Source organism: Mirounga leonina, unplaced genomic scaffold (assembly GCF_011800145.1).
Source record: "Mirounga leonina isolate KUSES-001 unplaced genomic scaffold, KU_Mleo_1.0 Mir_53, whole genome shotgun sequence".
Classification (NCBI taxonomy): Eukaryota; Metazoa; Chordata; class Mammalia; order Carnivora; family Phocidae; genus Mirounga; species Mirounga leonina.
The window spans coordinates 103655180-103671298 of NW_023270807.1; the positions used below are offsets into that span (position 1 = coordinate 103655180).

General features: G+C 41.8%; 1 protein-coding gene across 4 annotated transcripts in view; it reads right to left on the reverse strand.

Moving 5' to 3' along the window:
* The window catches only part of CNKSR3 (CNKSR family member 3), a 159048-nt gene that overhangs the window by 11231 nt on the left and 131698 nt on the right, over positions 1 to 16119 (reverse strand). For all 4 annotated transcript variants that reach the window (XM_034991062.1, XM_034991065.1, XM_034991064.1 and 1 more), the window contains 5 exons: positions 14034 to 14236; positions 13436 to 13523; positions 8871 to 8912; positions 6237 to 6356; positions 4077 to 4136 (listed from right to left, as the gene is read on the reverse strand). In XM_034991062.1, coding sequence (XP_034846953.1) covers positions 4077 to 4136; positions 6237 to 6356; positions 8871 to 8912; positions 13436 to 13523; positions 14034 to 14236 — 513 coding nt within the window. The remainder of the gene's footprint in view (positions 1 to 4076; positions 4137 to 6236; positions 6357 to 8870; positions 8913 to 13435; positions 13524 to 14033; positions 14237 to 16119) is intronic.

The following is a 16119-nucleotide window of genomic DNA, read 5'->3' on the forward strand; positions in this document are numbered from 1 at the left end:
TATGAGACGATCCCAGGACGACACAGTCTGCAGAGCCTGGCATGGGGGTGGGCACTCACGTTCCCTACTTGATGAATGGTCGGCTGTTCCAGACCACCTGTCAGTTACAATAGCCGGGTCCATCTAACCCATCAGGAAAAGCGGGACACGCTGTTGACACAATGAACTGATTTAAAAAAAACCCCTTTGGTTCATCTAAAAAATACCTTATGTAGATCCCTATTAATAATTAATCTTGTAAAAGCTGACCAACTGCTTAACACATAAAGACCATCACTGTAACAGTGTCATCCTATCTCCTTTTAAGCAATTATTAAAACAAAATCTCATCTACTCAACCTTGTTTTACGAATTATCACAATGCTATTAGCATAGAAAGATGGTGACAATAGAAAATGTACTTCTTTAGAGAAAACGAATTTAAATTTTTGTCCTTTTCAGGTTGAATTGAAAATGAAATGTGTTTTCAGTATCAGAAGTCCAGATTCTGATTCCCCCAAATAATACTTTGCTACAAATCTGCACATATATAAATATATATATATATATATATAGCTTTCTCTCCACATGTGTGCATATAAATATCTAGATATAATCTATCTGTCAAAATTTTGTCCACAATATTCTGTTCAATTAATGAAACTAGCACTCTCTACGTTTAAGGTATTTCCTATGAGCAAAAGCGAAGAAAAGGATAAACCCTTGATTTCAAATTACAATCTGTTATCTAGGCTGGAGTATTTTATTTTATTCAGCCAGTTACTTATGTAACTTATGTAACTGGCTGAGTCTTCAGACATATTTATAGTTTTTTTTTTTTTTTTAAAAAAACAGCACCCCTGAACACAGGAGGGCAGGAACCAAACCCAAGACATTCTTGGCTGAATCTTCTCGCTCAACTGTTGGGATAGGCTCAACCAGAAATGAGCAAGCAACATTAAACTGTAGAAACAGTCCCTCTGATGCATCTAGACCCAGTGCAAGGCGCAGGTTAACTGTGAGAATTACTTTTCAAAACATTTAACCTGCCACTATAACAACCAGGGGTGTCTTCCCTGAGAGACCTGCACTGTGGGTAACTCATCCTCAGGGAAATGGTCTACCTCAAATCTCTTTCTCTTGAGGCACTTAAAGAAAAAAATCGAATGTGTCTAGGCTCCTTTTTGCCCCTGCACATCAGATGCTTAACCAACAGCTACAGACCAATTCTGGTAAGTCCGATCAGAATCAGTCCAGCCCAGATAATCTTCCTGGCTGGGGATTCATTTAAGGTAAGCTTCACTTTATAAAAGATGACCCTGAGGCTATAAGAAGTTCTTGTTTATGGATGTGCAATCTTAAAAACCAAGCCTAAATGTCCTGAATTGACTTTCCTTCTTAGGAATCCTCAAGCATTCATTTCTCAAATGTCCTACCAGGTGATTAAGAGATGTGTTTGGCAGAACACTGGTAAAGAGACAGCTTGATACCAAAATTCTTCCTGGGGCAGTGACTCTTGCCTATCTTCACCATGAGCCAGACTACTGAAAAATGATGCTTGTTCTGGTTTTCTGCAGAAGGGTGATGACCTAGAGAAGAATGCGTCCATTCTTTAGAGGCTAATCTAATTCCCACATTATCTCAGAGGTGGGGAATAGAAGTATGGATGGGATCCTGTCAAGGTGTTGAACAACATCAAAAAAGAAGTCATAGAGAATCACTAGATACTGTTAGGCTGACCTTGGAATGATCCTGACTTCTCAGGTAACCTCCCCCCAGAATGGATTGGAGGCCTAAGATGACCTGCTATCATTGCTTCAGCCTGGAGTCCAAGATAAATATAGGGAATACAGTGGGTGATTTCCATCCACTACCACCCACCACACTAGGCTTCCATTAAAACATTCTGATTCTGGGAGCGCCTGGGTGGCTCATGGACTCTTGATTTCGGCTCAGGTCATGATCTCGCCCCGCATCAGCTTCCTAGCTCAGCGGGGAGTCTGCTTGAGATTCTCCCTTCTCCCTCTCCCTCTGCCCCTCCCCTTGCTTACACTCTCTCATTCATACATACATACATAACTAACTAACCAACATTCTGATTCGAAAGTCACAACAACCTGAAGTGCTAGCTGGAAGGCTGTCCCAGAGCTGACAGCTGGCATTTTCTACTGCCATTTAAGTGTAAAATATCCAGCATTTAGGGTAAAATACCCAGATTAAGCCCTTGAGAAGTACGCTCTTACCTAACTTCCCACCCCCCTCTGTAAGATTTAGCAAGTGTTTAGCACATTCCAGGTACTCGGTTAACACAAGCTCAGTGATCAAAAAGAATGAGGGACATTCTCAAATGGATTGCCAGATGGAATAAGTTTTCCCTTTTTTGCTCTTTAACAAGATGGAAACCACCTGTCCCTAGGATGGCTTCTGTATCATCCTGCATGGTATCAACTACATTCAGGTAAACCCCGAACCTCTCATCCAGTCTTATTGAGTCTGGTAGGAATGCTAGGAGATGTATCCTTGCATTTGACATTTCACTTCATTCAAAAGCAGCTTGTTTCATCTCTCATTCAACTTTCATCCTTAAAACCAAAGGATGGGGGCTGGTTTGAGGAGGAGAAATCTGTGTGCCTTCTAGTAGTAACAGGATGGTGAACTATACGCTTATCCAAGATGAAAACTGCTTTAAGAAGACCAGTGAGAGTCTGCAACCACACAGGTCTGGCGGTTAAACAATGTAATCTACTAAATTGCTGGACTCAAAACTTCCACTCTTTAAAACCTGAAATGACCTTCACCGTCCCTCTGAATCCAACCAACTCCCAAACAATGCACTGAGTGGTCCTCGTTCTGCTTGAGCTGAAATATGCTCAAGAATCTGACAAGAACGAGGGATGAACCACATAATGAGTTATGCGTTTTCTCTTCTGCACCATCCTTGACCTAAAAGCAGAACCTCCCGTGCAGTTATTGCCTATCAGGTGATGTGCTGTAAAAATTCCTATCGTTTCTCAATGCATTTTCACGGTAGCCTGACGAAGGAGTCTTAAAGACACCACCATCTTCCACTCATTCCTCGGCCAGAACCGCACACCATATTTAAAATTCACTGACTGCCTTCAGCAACGCCATTTCTTTCTTGCTACAAAAATCAAGCTTGTGTCACAAGCCCTCAATCAAAGATCATGCCATTTTATTTTATCAAAAGACCCAGCAGCTCAAGTTTAAAATTCAACACGTATTTCCACCAGATTAGAGAAGGAGTTACCAAATTTCTTCTATTTTTAGGAATTATTTCCTCTGGTCTTAGTTGATTAAATAGCAGATTAGTTCCACAGACACATGCTTCTTTCATACAGATCCAGGAAGCTATTCAAACATTTTTAGCTTCATATCAATGTCATCAAAAACTAGCCATATTGTAGGTTGCAAAAAGAAAGCATTCAATTAGCTCTACTTTTTACAAATTCAAAATGTTTGAGGGGCTCAAGAAAAATCTTTCAGGGAGCAGCATTTCCAAAAGGAAGTTAACAGTGTACAAAGACTCTCACAGTAGAAGCAGCCCTGCTTTTTCTATTTAAAAGATCAGGGGAGAAAAAAAAAGCTAAATTTCAATATCATGCCAAATATGACAAAACACAACTCTATAAAAAGAATCTACATTGTGTAAAAATCCCAAAATAGCTGCTTTGGTGATACATCTAAATTCCATTAAACAACAACAAAAAACTGTATTTTACACATATGGCTACTAACTCCAGTTCTTGTAAAAGTAGTTTCTCAACCACAATGAGATCATTGTTTTTAGACTTATGGGTTAACACTTCCAGGGTGCAAAAGGAATAATTAATAAGGGTGGGGGGTAAAAACTGGGCAAGGTATGTGAACAACAGCAATAAAAGACAATTTAAATAATAAATTTCCAACAGCTGGTGATAAGCAGCATGCTAGCAACAGAAATAAACAAAACAGCACCCACGCTCTCACTGCAGATAATAAAATACGATGCACACGTTTGAACGAAAAGTATAAGGACTGTGTGTCACATTTGTTTAAACACATAATAGCTTTTACATTTAACGGATAGGCGCACTTACATTCTCTGTGGTTCCAGTAATCACGTGCAATCCATCATAGGTTGATTTGATGTACATGCCCTAGAGTGAGTCACAAACATATTAACTCATTACTCCAACATTTACAAACATAGCCGCCAGGGAGACTTCATCTTATAAAACATTAAAGGCAATCCCTTCAGAACAACGCTCATTTATTTCTAAGCCTCCTGAAACACTGGGAAACCAGAGCCAAGGAGCAGTGACAGGGAGCTAACAAAGGGAAACACTCATGAAAGAAATCAGGAGCCAGATCTCTCTAGTATTATAATTTGTGTACCAGGCACAGAGAATTTTGCCATAACTCTGGGGACTCAGAAGATACCTTCTCAGACCTGCGGAATGAATGAGGCATTTCAAACAAGGACCGTTCTCTCCTGACCATCTCTTTCCCTGGTGACACAATATATTCAGACAAATGGGGGATCAGCAGTCATCGTGGGTGACTTGTTTAAGCCACTAACAACCCAGACCAGGATATATGAGCAAAGATTATTAAGCAACACAACATAGGGCGTACGTCAGAAACAGGCACCCCTCCATCTTAAGGGAAGCGTAAAGACAAACTCACAGGTGAATACCATACCATGGAGGAAACATTTCCACTGTTTGATGTATCACATACAAAAAATGTTTATTAAACTTTTATAAGATGGGGGGAAAAGAGCAAAAAGTCGACTGGGCAAAGAGTAGTTGCTCGCTCTGGTATTAAATTTGCAGTAACATAGATCTTCCTCAGAAATCATTCGACCCGGAACTTGCCCTGGTCAGCAACCTACACCTCTCTGTAATGAGACTCTCATCAAATGCTAACACCTTCAAGGATCTCCCCATTCCTCTCCTTTCCTGTTTCTTTCATTCACAGAGGAATCCGCTTGTCCCGACCTATGGGGCTCCTCCTTCCAAAGCATTTGCTCATATAACTTTACCATCTGAAACAGCAAGTCCACTTCTGCCCACTTCTGCCCACTTCTCTGCCTTAACTTTGAGCCGTAACTATAAACTCACCTCCAGAAGTCTTCCCTGCTTAATCCACCATAATCCATCATTTACTCTGAAGCCGAGACGTCTCAACACGTGTATTTCTACATACTAAGGCTGAACTTACCGATATTCGGTTGATTTTTGTTTTCTCGAGAGCAGAGGCTACCTTCGTGTCTCCCCACAGCTGCCTACCCACTGGGCCTTCCTCCTCCTCCTCCTCCTCCTCAGGGCTGGCACCAGTACCTACCCAGCCCCCAGCCGCTGAGGCCCTACACTCCTCGTCTACTTTAATACTCTCGACACCTCTGTGAGGCAGTAATGGTACCGTTCGCGTCCGTCAGATGAGGAAACCCAGCTCTCTCAAGCTCAAGGGGCCTCACAGTTTCTCCGCTTCAATCTCAGCAAATGAATCACGCACGCCCTAGGCAGGCGAGGTACCGGCAGATCCAGGTATTGAGGCACAGATGCTGGAAGCCAGGAACCTACCTGTCTGTATGCTCAGGGCCTGTCAGTACAGGGCTCATCCAGCTCTGAACTCTTCTCAAAGAAATCATGCCGTTCCTCCATCTCTTCTCACATTCATCCTAAGTGCTAATATAAACTTTCAGAGCAGATGCTGTTTTGTACCCAGAGACCATCTTTCCTTTGTGTAAATGTTTTATATCTCCTTACATGGCTGAGTCTTAAAATAAAACTGTTAAGACAATTCCTTCAAGATATGAGAACACAGTTCAAAAACTGTATTTATTTTTATACTTTGAAGACATAAAACATATCAGCAGCTCGAGATGGCAAATTCCTAACTACATAATGGAAGACAATCTAATTTAATTCTATTCAGAATCATAGTAAAAGCAATAAGGAATCAGGAAAAAAAAACTTTAATAAATTAAGATATGTTATTGTTTGAAAAGAAAACAAGTGTTTCGGGCACTTGGGTGGCTCAGTCAGTTAAGTGTCTGCCTTCAGCTCAGGTCATGATCCCGGGACCTGGTATCGAGTCCCACATCAGGCTCCCTGCTCTGCAGGGGCTCTGCTTCTCCCTTTGCCCCTCCCCCCACTCATTCTCTCAATCTCTCTCTCTCTCTTCCAAATAAATAAATGAAATCTTTAAAAAAAAAAAAAAAAGAAAACAACAAGTCTTTCTAGAATTCTTACCAGGCCTTCCCCAGGTTTAACGTTCGGCAAGTGAACCTCCTCCAGACACGCACACTGGCTCATAACAGGATCCGTAGTAGATCGTATTGTTTTGTCACAGATACCATTTAAAACCTTGACCTCAAGGTTGGGAGAGGCAAATAGAAAAGGTTCAATCATTAACCAAGTTTATCTCAAGCTGAATTTTAAAGATAGGCACTTCCCTACAATCTTCAGCTCCGGTCAGCAATCATTTTAATAATGCTACTCCATGAAGCCGAGGGATTTGGGCTTCGTATTTGCAATCGCTGGAAATGGGCTTTGTTTAAAGAGTGCAGCTCTTCCAAGAATTACGGCCACTGAAGAGCAGACGCTGTACAGAAACCCCCGTTTGGCAGTCGAAGAGAATCACCCCTTCCCAGCCGTCCGCATAGTGTCTTAGCGATCACTCACATTCGGTGCATATCAAACACTCACAAGGTTAAAAAAAATTTTTTTTGTCTCTAACTGCTTTTTTTTAATAGATTTTATTTTTAAAGTAATTTTGGGTTTACAGAAAAACTGAGCATAAAGTACAGAGTTTCTCTAGACTTCCCTCCCCACCCCAACACAATTTCCAATAATACCTATAACACGGCTAATAAGAACAAGATATAAAAAACATTTTGCATTAGTATGGCACATCTGTTACAACCAAGGAACCAAAACTGGTACCTTATTATCAACAGAAAGTCCACAGTTTCCATTAGGGTTCACTTTTTGTGGTGCACAGTTCCACAGGTTTCAACAAACGCATAATGTCATGTATCTACCACTGTTGTACCATACAGACTAGTTTCACTACCTAAAAACCCCCCACTTCACCTCTCTCACCCTCCCCACAATGAACCCTTGGCAATCACTGACTTACTGTCTCTGCAGTTTGGCTTCTTCCAGGATATCAAATAATTAGAATCTTACAACATGTAGCCTTTTCAGATTGGCTTCCTTCCTTTGGTAAGGTGCATTTAAGTTTCCTCCATATCTTTTCATAGCTTTATAGATCCTTTCTTTTTATGAATAATATTGAATATTCTGAATATTCTGAACAATATTCTATTGTCTGGATGTGCCAGATTATATAGTCATCTACTGGAGGACATCTTGGCTGCTTCCAGGTTTTGGCAATTATGAATAAAGCTGCCACCACATTCTGTACAGGTTTCTGTGATCAGGTAAATACCTAAGGGTCTAACTGCTAGATCGTAGGGTAAGAGTACGCGTGGTTTTGTAAGAAACTGTTGCAGTATCTTCCAAAGGGGCTGTACCATTCTGCATTCCCACCAGCAATGAACAAGAGCTCCTACTTCTCCAATCCTTGCCAGCATTTGGTGTTGTCATGTTTTGGATTTCAGTTATTCTAATAGGTGTGTAGTGTTGTCTCACTATTGTTTTAATTTGCAATTCCCTAACGAAACATGACGTTGGAACACCGTTCCCTATATTCATTTGTCAAATGCCTATCTTCTTTGGTGAGGCGTCTGTTCAGATAATTTGCCCACTTTTTAACTGGGTTTATTTTCTTATTATTGAGTTTTAACAGTTCTTTGTATATTTTGGATACAAATTCTTTATCTGATATGTGTTTTAAAAATACTTGTTCCCAGTCTGTGTCTTGTCTTTTCATCCTCTTAACACTGCATTTCATGGAGCAGAATGTTCCATCTCAAGGAGATCTACCTTATCAGTTTATCTTTCATGGATTCTATCTTTGGTGTTGTATCTAAAAATTCATTGGCAAACACAAGGTCAACCTAGATTTTCTCCTGGTATCATCTAGGAGATACATAGATTTGTGCTTTACATTTAGGGTGTATGATCTTTCTAGTGATGGCTCACATTCTCTGACCCCGAACGTTGACAAGGTAAAATTTTTGAGACACGAAGATCCTTAGTAAGTGGTCTCCGTGTAGAAATAACCATGGTTATGTGTGGTGGTTTCCTCCAGTTAGATTCATCTAACCTTTCAAAATTAAGCCACCAAAGAAATCAGGAAATTCCAAAGAGGGATTTTTTTTTCCAAGGGGGAGAATCCAAGAAGTGACACTTATTACATTCCCCCAATTTGTTTAGCCTCCCTATTTATGGAAAATATATTTATAGCTGTTGCATTGCTAAATTCCTCAACATCAGTGGGAGGAAGGCCTTATCAAAAGAGCACAGGCCAGCTTATGTCAAAGGGAGGAAGCGATGATGAATAGTCACAAAATCTCTTTAAACAATCACAGCACATTCCCCCCTCCTCCATCATAAGGTTTTTGCCAAGGATTTTTTTTTTTAATCAAAATGTTCCTCCAGTGAAATCTACAAATCAGTGTACCCCTGATTAACAGGCTAGCTAGTAATTTAAGTATAATTGTACCTAATGAAATGTTCGGAGGAGACAGGGACCCCCATTTACCCAAGCACAGGAATTTTCACAGTAGTCATTTTCTTGTTATTAAATAACTTTTATTCTTCCCTTTTGACCTAAATTAATAGACTCAACTCCCAAAAAGCCAGTATTTCAAAGTATATCCTGAAGGAATTAGCCACAGAGTTTTTGCTTGAATTGATGTTGAGTCCCACTGGTTTGGGGAAAGGAATTTTACAGTAACTTGTAAAAGGTATACTTACTACGGTTAAAACTTTATCCTCCATTTCTGCTACAAGGCAATCCTAAAGAAGGAAAAAAGAAAAAGAAAACCGTAAGAGCTAGAAACTTCCAAAAACTGTTGGCTTAGCTCTATAGGTACTTCCTGGAGCCCAAGAGGGTCCTTCCTCGCCCTGCAGCCCAAGGAGTCCTGCACTGAATACAGAGGGTACAGAGCGGGGCCAACTCCAACTCCTCCCAAGGCTCTGGTTTCTCCTGACCGAAGGAGCTTATCATCCAAGGAATGCATTTGACCAATTATTTAATCAGAAAACCTATGAAAAATAACTGAACTGAAATCCACCGACCATCTAGACAGGGCAGAGAGTAGTAAGCCAAAAGTCAAGTCCAAGAAACCTGACAATGGCTCCCAAACATGACCCCGTACTCAGCCAGCCCTTAGCCAACAAGCCAGGAATCTTTTAGCTCTGGGCCTGCCTATAAGAATAGCTTTCAAATAAGGGCTTCAGTAAACGTAGCCACAGAAGTTTATTTTAAGCACCACTGAGATTAAATCAGATATCTCAGTCCTTAATAAATGAAAAAGGTTCAACAAAACATTCATTAACACGCTGCCAAAAAAGTGGTCTTGAGGTATGCTACTGATGACATTAAATAAAGCGCTGGAATGCAAAGCATTATTTACTCAGCTTAAGAACAAAAGACTCAGAACTGTACGAACCCAGTTGGCTGATTACAGGAGTCACCATTGTCCTGTCTAAAAGTGGTCACAGTGAAGCCACCGACGTCAAACTCTCACAGTTAACCTTCTAGAACTGGTCTACAGCGGAGGTTTCCCATCTACGTGGCAGAGTATGCAGAAAAAAAAGGGGACTAGATTCTTTAGACTTTATTTTGCATCATTAAGTCTGATCCCAAACTAGGACATCCTAATTATTTCATGTACATGAAAGATATTAATCAACTCTGTTGGAATTGTCACAGATTTTGACTTCAATCAAAAGTCATTTGAGGTCATTTTTCTACTACCATTGCGGGAGTGGGGGTCGGGTTAGAAATGTACGATATTCTACCCTATAGGATTTTGTAATCAGATTTTCAGTGTCTTCCTAAAAAAAATTCTCTACTAGATTAAAAACTGTGGGAAAACAATAATATTCCACTGCTCCCAAAATTTACACTGATTCTCAGGAAAAGAGCAGCCAAGTAAGAACACACTTAAAAAAAGAAATTTAGAAATGTATTTTTACATGCATGAATCTGATATAAACTCAAACTACAGGAGCAACTTCTGTAAAATAGAATAATCATAGCTTAAAAATGTGCTGCTTCTTCTCCTTCTTGTGCAGAGAACTAAACCATCAACTACCACAACGGGTCAACCTCTATTAAAACCATCAGAAAGACAGAATTATTAAAAAAATATCAATTTTAGCAAACAGAATACATATGCGGTCTTGTGCTAGAAATAAAATATGTGTTTATGACTTTTCATTACAAATCCCAAAATGATGTGAGCCCTGTCACCCTCATGAGATAATCACCCGCAGACAGAGAGCTCCTCTCGATACACCAGGGCCCACGATTCGAGATGGCTATGGGCCCTCATGGTTCCTGAGACTTGACTCCCTGACAGATCCAAGAAGCCGCCAAGAAAATGGGCTCCCTGCAGCGTTGGAACCAAGGCATGAGAGGGGCTCTCCTGCCTCCCAAAATTGTTCCAGTCAGCATGTGAAAGAGCTCCCTTTTTACCTTCCGCCACCATGAACGTGGGTTCCCACACCCGTTCCTACTGGGAGGAAGTAGCTGCAGGCATGACTTCATGTTGTTTGGCATAAAGGCAATGGAATGGGAAAAAGAAGTTCTGGAACCGAGTCACCCCTCAGAAGCCAGACAGTGGGGCTGACCTCTGTCACATTCCTTGGTCACCCAGATCAGCAGACCAGCCTGCCTGGCAGGGACCCCGCCAGGGCCACCATCGGATGCCCCTTCCCTCCACGGCTCTTCCTCATTCTACCTTCAGCAACCTGTCACCCTCTCCGGGCTGTGTCTCTTCCTCTGTAAAGCGGGCATGATAAACCCCAGCTCCGAGATCTGCCGAGAAGTCAACACGGCAACAGGTGTCAAAGATGTCGCATGCACCTGAGACACGACCAGCACTCAATAAATGTTCTCGGGGCTTCTTCCTCTGCTTCCGTGGCCACTTCACTTTCTGTTCAGTCCTCCTGGGCTTTCTATTGCTCATTCCCCCCTTTTTTCCCCCAGTGGAACTCTGGTGCCTGCCCCTGCCATTTCGTCTCTCACCACTGTGACTGCACTTTTCATGTCATCACAACTTCACGAGGACACACTGAAGGTACAGAGCCCAACGCCTTCCCACCCCAGTTTCCTTCGTCCGACGGTAGAGCTTAAAAACTGGACGGGAGCTCTATCCATGGACTTGGCGTGGGACAGCAGCTGAGGCACGCTTACAAGAATGGTGCAGGCTCCTCACAGGGGAAAAAGCAGCAACTCTTCACCCTTCAGATCAGGAGACGGACACATTATCCTTCAACAGAAGGATGCAGACAACGTGACAAGAAAGAGGGCGGACGGCAACACATGGACGAGAGAAAGGAGCAGAAGGCCAAGCAAATGCCTGTCCTCACAGACGGAGACGAAAGGAATAAAGACCCAAGGAGAACATGTTCCTTGTCACAGGAAAAGAAGGACACAGCTTTCATTCCTTCAATTTCCCAGAGAAAAGGAATAAATGGAAAAGACGGGTTTCTTCCAGAAAAGTCAAGAGACCTTCTGCCAAGAAGCTTTGAAGAAAACTGTACGTCCCCTCGCTGGACGAGAGCGTGAAGTCCCCTGGCTCGTTCGGTCTTGTGGCTGCCATCACACGGCACACAGAAAGAGGCGTCCGGCTCATTCACCAAGTTTGTTATTTCTAATCTGTGTGCACACAAACAGTCCACTTGCCAGGGCACCTGTGCTCTCTAATCGCTAAAGACAACGTATGTTCACAAGAGCTAAACATCTTTCTCAATCTAAGTCCATAAAATGATATTCCCACATATATTCATATTTTGCCAGTCTCCATCTTTAAAAATCGTTCAAATTTAAAGAAACAACAACAAAAAAAACCAACAACAGAAAGAAAAGAGCAACATACTTGTCAACTTCCTCTCCTTAAACCATCAAATTTGTTTCCAGAAAACCAGTACAAGGCGTGATTTTTTATATTTCCTACTATATGCTCTTATTTCTTGTGGGCACTGTGCTTTACATATATTACATCTCATTTAATCTTCATACCAATCTTTTGAGGTAGATATTATTATTTTAAAATCAAATATTTTACATTATTTCTCTATATCCAATTTTACACAAATACATACATGTGGTCCCATAATATTCTTTGTAAATGAAAGAAGTGCTTCTTTTCCTTCCTGGGGTGGAGGGGGCTTGGCTCGTACGCTCCATCCCCACTTCTCTCCCTGCCAAAGTAAACCCAACTTTTCTTCCAAATTGCGTACTGTACTTACTCCTTCATACACAGGCTTTTGGATGTGTATTATAAATACATATATACATACACTTCCATATTGGGGGGGTTCACCATTTGTCATTATACTACACTTTTTTTCTTTTTTTCTTATTCAGTAATAACTTCTATAAATCCTGCCAAATCATCTGGTAAGGTAAATATTAGTATTCCCATTTTACAGACAAAAAAATTAAGGTTCCTAAGTTTTAAGTGACTTGTCCAAGGTCCCAGGGCTAATTAGTGGTAGAGGTAGGATTTGAACCTGTGGCTATCTGTCTCTGAAGCACATGTTCAATGAGCACCAAAGGAAAACAAAAACAATACCCCTTGTGTCCCCTAAGTTTGGGTTAAACTTCTTCCGACAAGTGACAAAGTCTCATCAGCTGATTTGTCAAAAGCATTGTCTCATTTGTTTAAAAACACATTTAAAAATCACCACTTCTCATGTGCCAGGCGGTGTGAGGCCCAAAGAAGGGGCAAGTGTGATGAGGATGCTTGGCGGGCAGCCTTCTCCTAACGTGAACAGCTCAGGATCTGTACCTCCCATGCAGAGATTTTTTTCTACCATCAGTTCATAACAATCAACACTTCTGTGACTACCAGAAAAACACCCCAAGACGACATTAACAAGCCCATTCCCTCCAGACAAGAGTCACCTTCTCACGGAGGGTCACTCCAGCCCCATACCTAAACCTGAATTCCACCTCAATCCTTCTCATGCTTCTTTCCTCCTTAGCATTCCTTAACTTTATGTCACGTAGTTCCTCCAGAGTTTCTATTTAAAAAAACTAAGTGCTCAAACAGTTTAGAGAAAGTACAGGCCTATTAGCTCAACTATTTTAAAACAAAAGAAGGTAATCTTCGATATAAAGGCCACTGGTCACTTTCTAGAAACCATCTGTACAATGCATCTAACTAAAAGCCTTTCCTCTCTCCCCAATTGGGATGGGGAAAATATGGCGAGGGGCAGAAAAGCGAAAAGCATGTGAGTCCTCTGAAGAAGAGAACAGGGCAGAGGGAGGAAACAGTGTTAAAAAGCAACAGTGACGTACTGACCTTCTGGACGGTAGTTGTCAGGTCCAGGCAAAGCTGAATGATTTTGTTCTTCGTTACTGAGAAATCCGTGATCCCTGTAAATGGAGCCCTAGAAAGCAACAAACGTTTTTTTAAAAAAGGGGGTGGGGGCACCAGGATCCCGCACGATAGGCTGAGAAGCACAGCCACACCACAGGCTGGTTTCAAAGACTGGTCATGCAACTGTTTCCTCTCAAAAACAGGGATCTGAACAGAAAAGAGACAGAGAAGTGCTAGGTAAGAACACCTCAGAAAAGGAGCTAAGAGAATTCATGTCCCTTCAGAGGTCAACTGACAGCCTGCACACCAACCAAATAATCACAAATGTTTAACCACAGTGATACACAGCTTCAGCATGGTTCCAGGCCTTCCCCAAGGGGAGCTTAATTTGTTCCTGCTATTCACCCTTTCGGTAGCTTCCAAAGGGACCCAAAAACCCCCCACTGAGCCCGAACTCCCGCAGCGGTGCAGTGGAAGGGACAGGAAAGAGACACCAGCTCATTTCCCTAAGACAACAGACAGGCCTGTGTGCAGCTCGGGCCCTCCCCTGATCAGACGGTCGAGCGAAAGCATCACTTACCGGTCCAGCCAAGCCAACAAGGCCTTAGCAGCACCTATTAGCTCCACCACAGAAGTCAGGAACTCATTGGGGGGCTTGTGGGAAGTGTTTCCATCATAAGCTGGACTTTTCCTCCGGCTACTTATGTAATTTTGTAAGTTGTGGGAAGATGCTCGCAGTTTCAGAACTAAGTTCTTCATATTATCAGTTTCCAGGCCATAATTCTGTGGAAAATAAAATCAAAGGGAAAAATTCAAGACAATCAACAACATCCAAACTCTCATAGTAACTCAAAAGCCCACTGAGCAACTTGAATAACTCCTACGACAGCCACAAAACCCTACATGATTTACCCACAGTGCTGATCTTACCCACTCCAGCCTCTTGTCCTTCCTCCAGCGTATTCCTGTCCCAGGGACTTTGTCCTTGCTAGTTCCTCTTTTCAAATGCTCCTGCCACAAATATTTGCACGAACAGCTTTTTTATATTTACCTACTAGCCCAAAGGTTCCCTCCTCTTTGAGGCTTCCTTGACATTCTAGAGCAAGTTCCTTAGCCTGAGCCCTACTGACATTTAAAGCCCAGTATTCTGTTTGGGTTGGGGTGAGGGGGAGATGGAGGATTCCTGTACATTGCAAGATGCTGAGCAGTACCCCTGGCCAGTAGCACCCTCTCCCTAGTTGTGACAAGCAAAGATGTCTCCAGACATTGCCAAATGCCCCTTCAGGTCACTCTCTAGCTCATCACTGATCTGCCACCTCTCTGAACCACCCTGTTTGGCACCACCTTCCTCCACGGAAATTTGAGGTCCAAGAGAGCCAAGTTCTGTGTCCGGCTCACATTCATACTGGCAGCACAGAAGACAACAAAGCAGCCCCTGAATGGATGAATTTCCATCAGGTGAGACTCACTTGCCCAGAAACAGCAACACTGACCAAACGTCAATTCACCTGAAATGTAATTTCCGTCTCTTGAGTTTCTCACCTGTGTTCTTTCTGGATAATAATGTTCTACTTAGGTGCTTTGAAAGAATGAACCTCATGTGATAGGTAGAGAACAAATCCCAACACCTACATCTGAGATGACTTTGAGGGGAGGAAGGATGCATTTCTGTATTCAGCTGCATGGACATATCCCAAGTTGGTGTTTCATTATTTTAACAAAAAATGAAGATATTTCTGGGGTCTGTTATACTGTTGCAATAGCATCCCCAAAGCAAGAATGTGGTGCCCTTTAAACGTTGGGAATAAAAGAATAACCAATATTATTGAACACTTACTCTCCGCCATCTCGAGACTGGGCCAAGTGCTCAACAAGTATTATCTCAGGGAAAGAGCACACAAAGGTGGAAATGACAGGATCTCTATTTTATAGGTGAGGAAACTGAAGCACAGAGCCATTAAATAAATTCCCCAAAGTCACACAGCTCCTCCGTGGAGAGGTGGGATTCTAATGAAGGCCAACCGTAGCGAGGGCACAAGGTTTCGATCACCATGCTGCATGATCCCCGTCCACGCTCCCTGCCCAAGGGAGGACAGAAGGAGAAGACAGAAAGCAGGATGGGTAGTAGACAAGGAAAAGAAAAGTGGCCAGTGGCCTTGTATCTACACAAACTAACAAGCTGCTTACCTCCCCCCAAATTCTATCTTGACCTGCTCCGTCCCCTGATGTTCAAGAAGTCAATGTTTGCATCGTAATAAAAGTTCCAAGTAATTTCTGGTGACACTGACTACAGACACTACAGCTGGGTTTTCACTGCAGTGAAATTTTCATGAAGCTTAAATTAATGTTGCTGCCTATAATAAAATAAAAAGTGCTTTTTAAAAAAATTTAGATAGACGTTTTGAAAAGAGTGGAGTACAATAAAAAAATAAAAATGAAAATACCTCCTCAGATCCGTTAACTGGAGGCTGTCTTTTGCAAGCTTTAAAATTTTCGTAATAAATTCATAATTTCATAATCTAATGAAATAAAATTTCATAATAAACATGAGTGTTCTGTATTAACAGTAATGGTTCTATCCAAATCTCATATTCCTTCATTTTTTTCCTGTCATTTTCTACAGACTAAAATATGACATTGTCCTTCAACAAAGAAGACAAAAATAC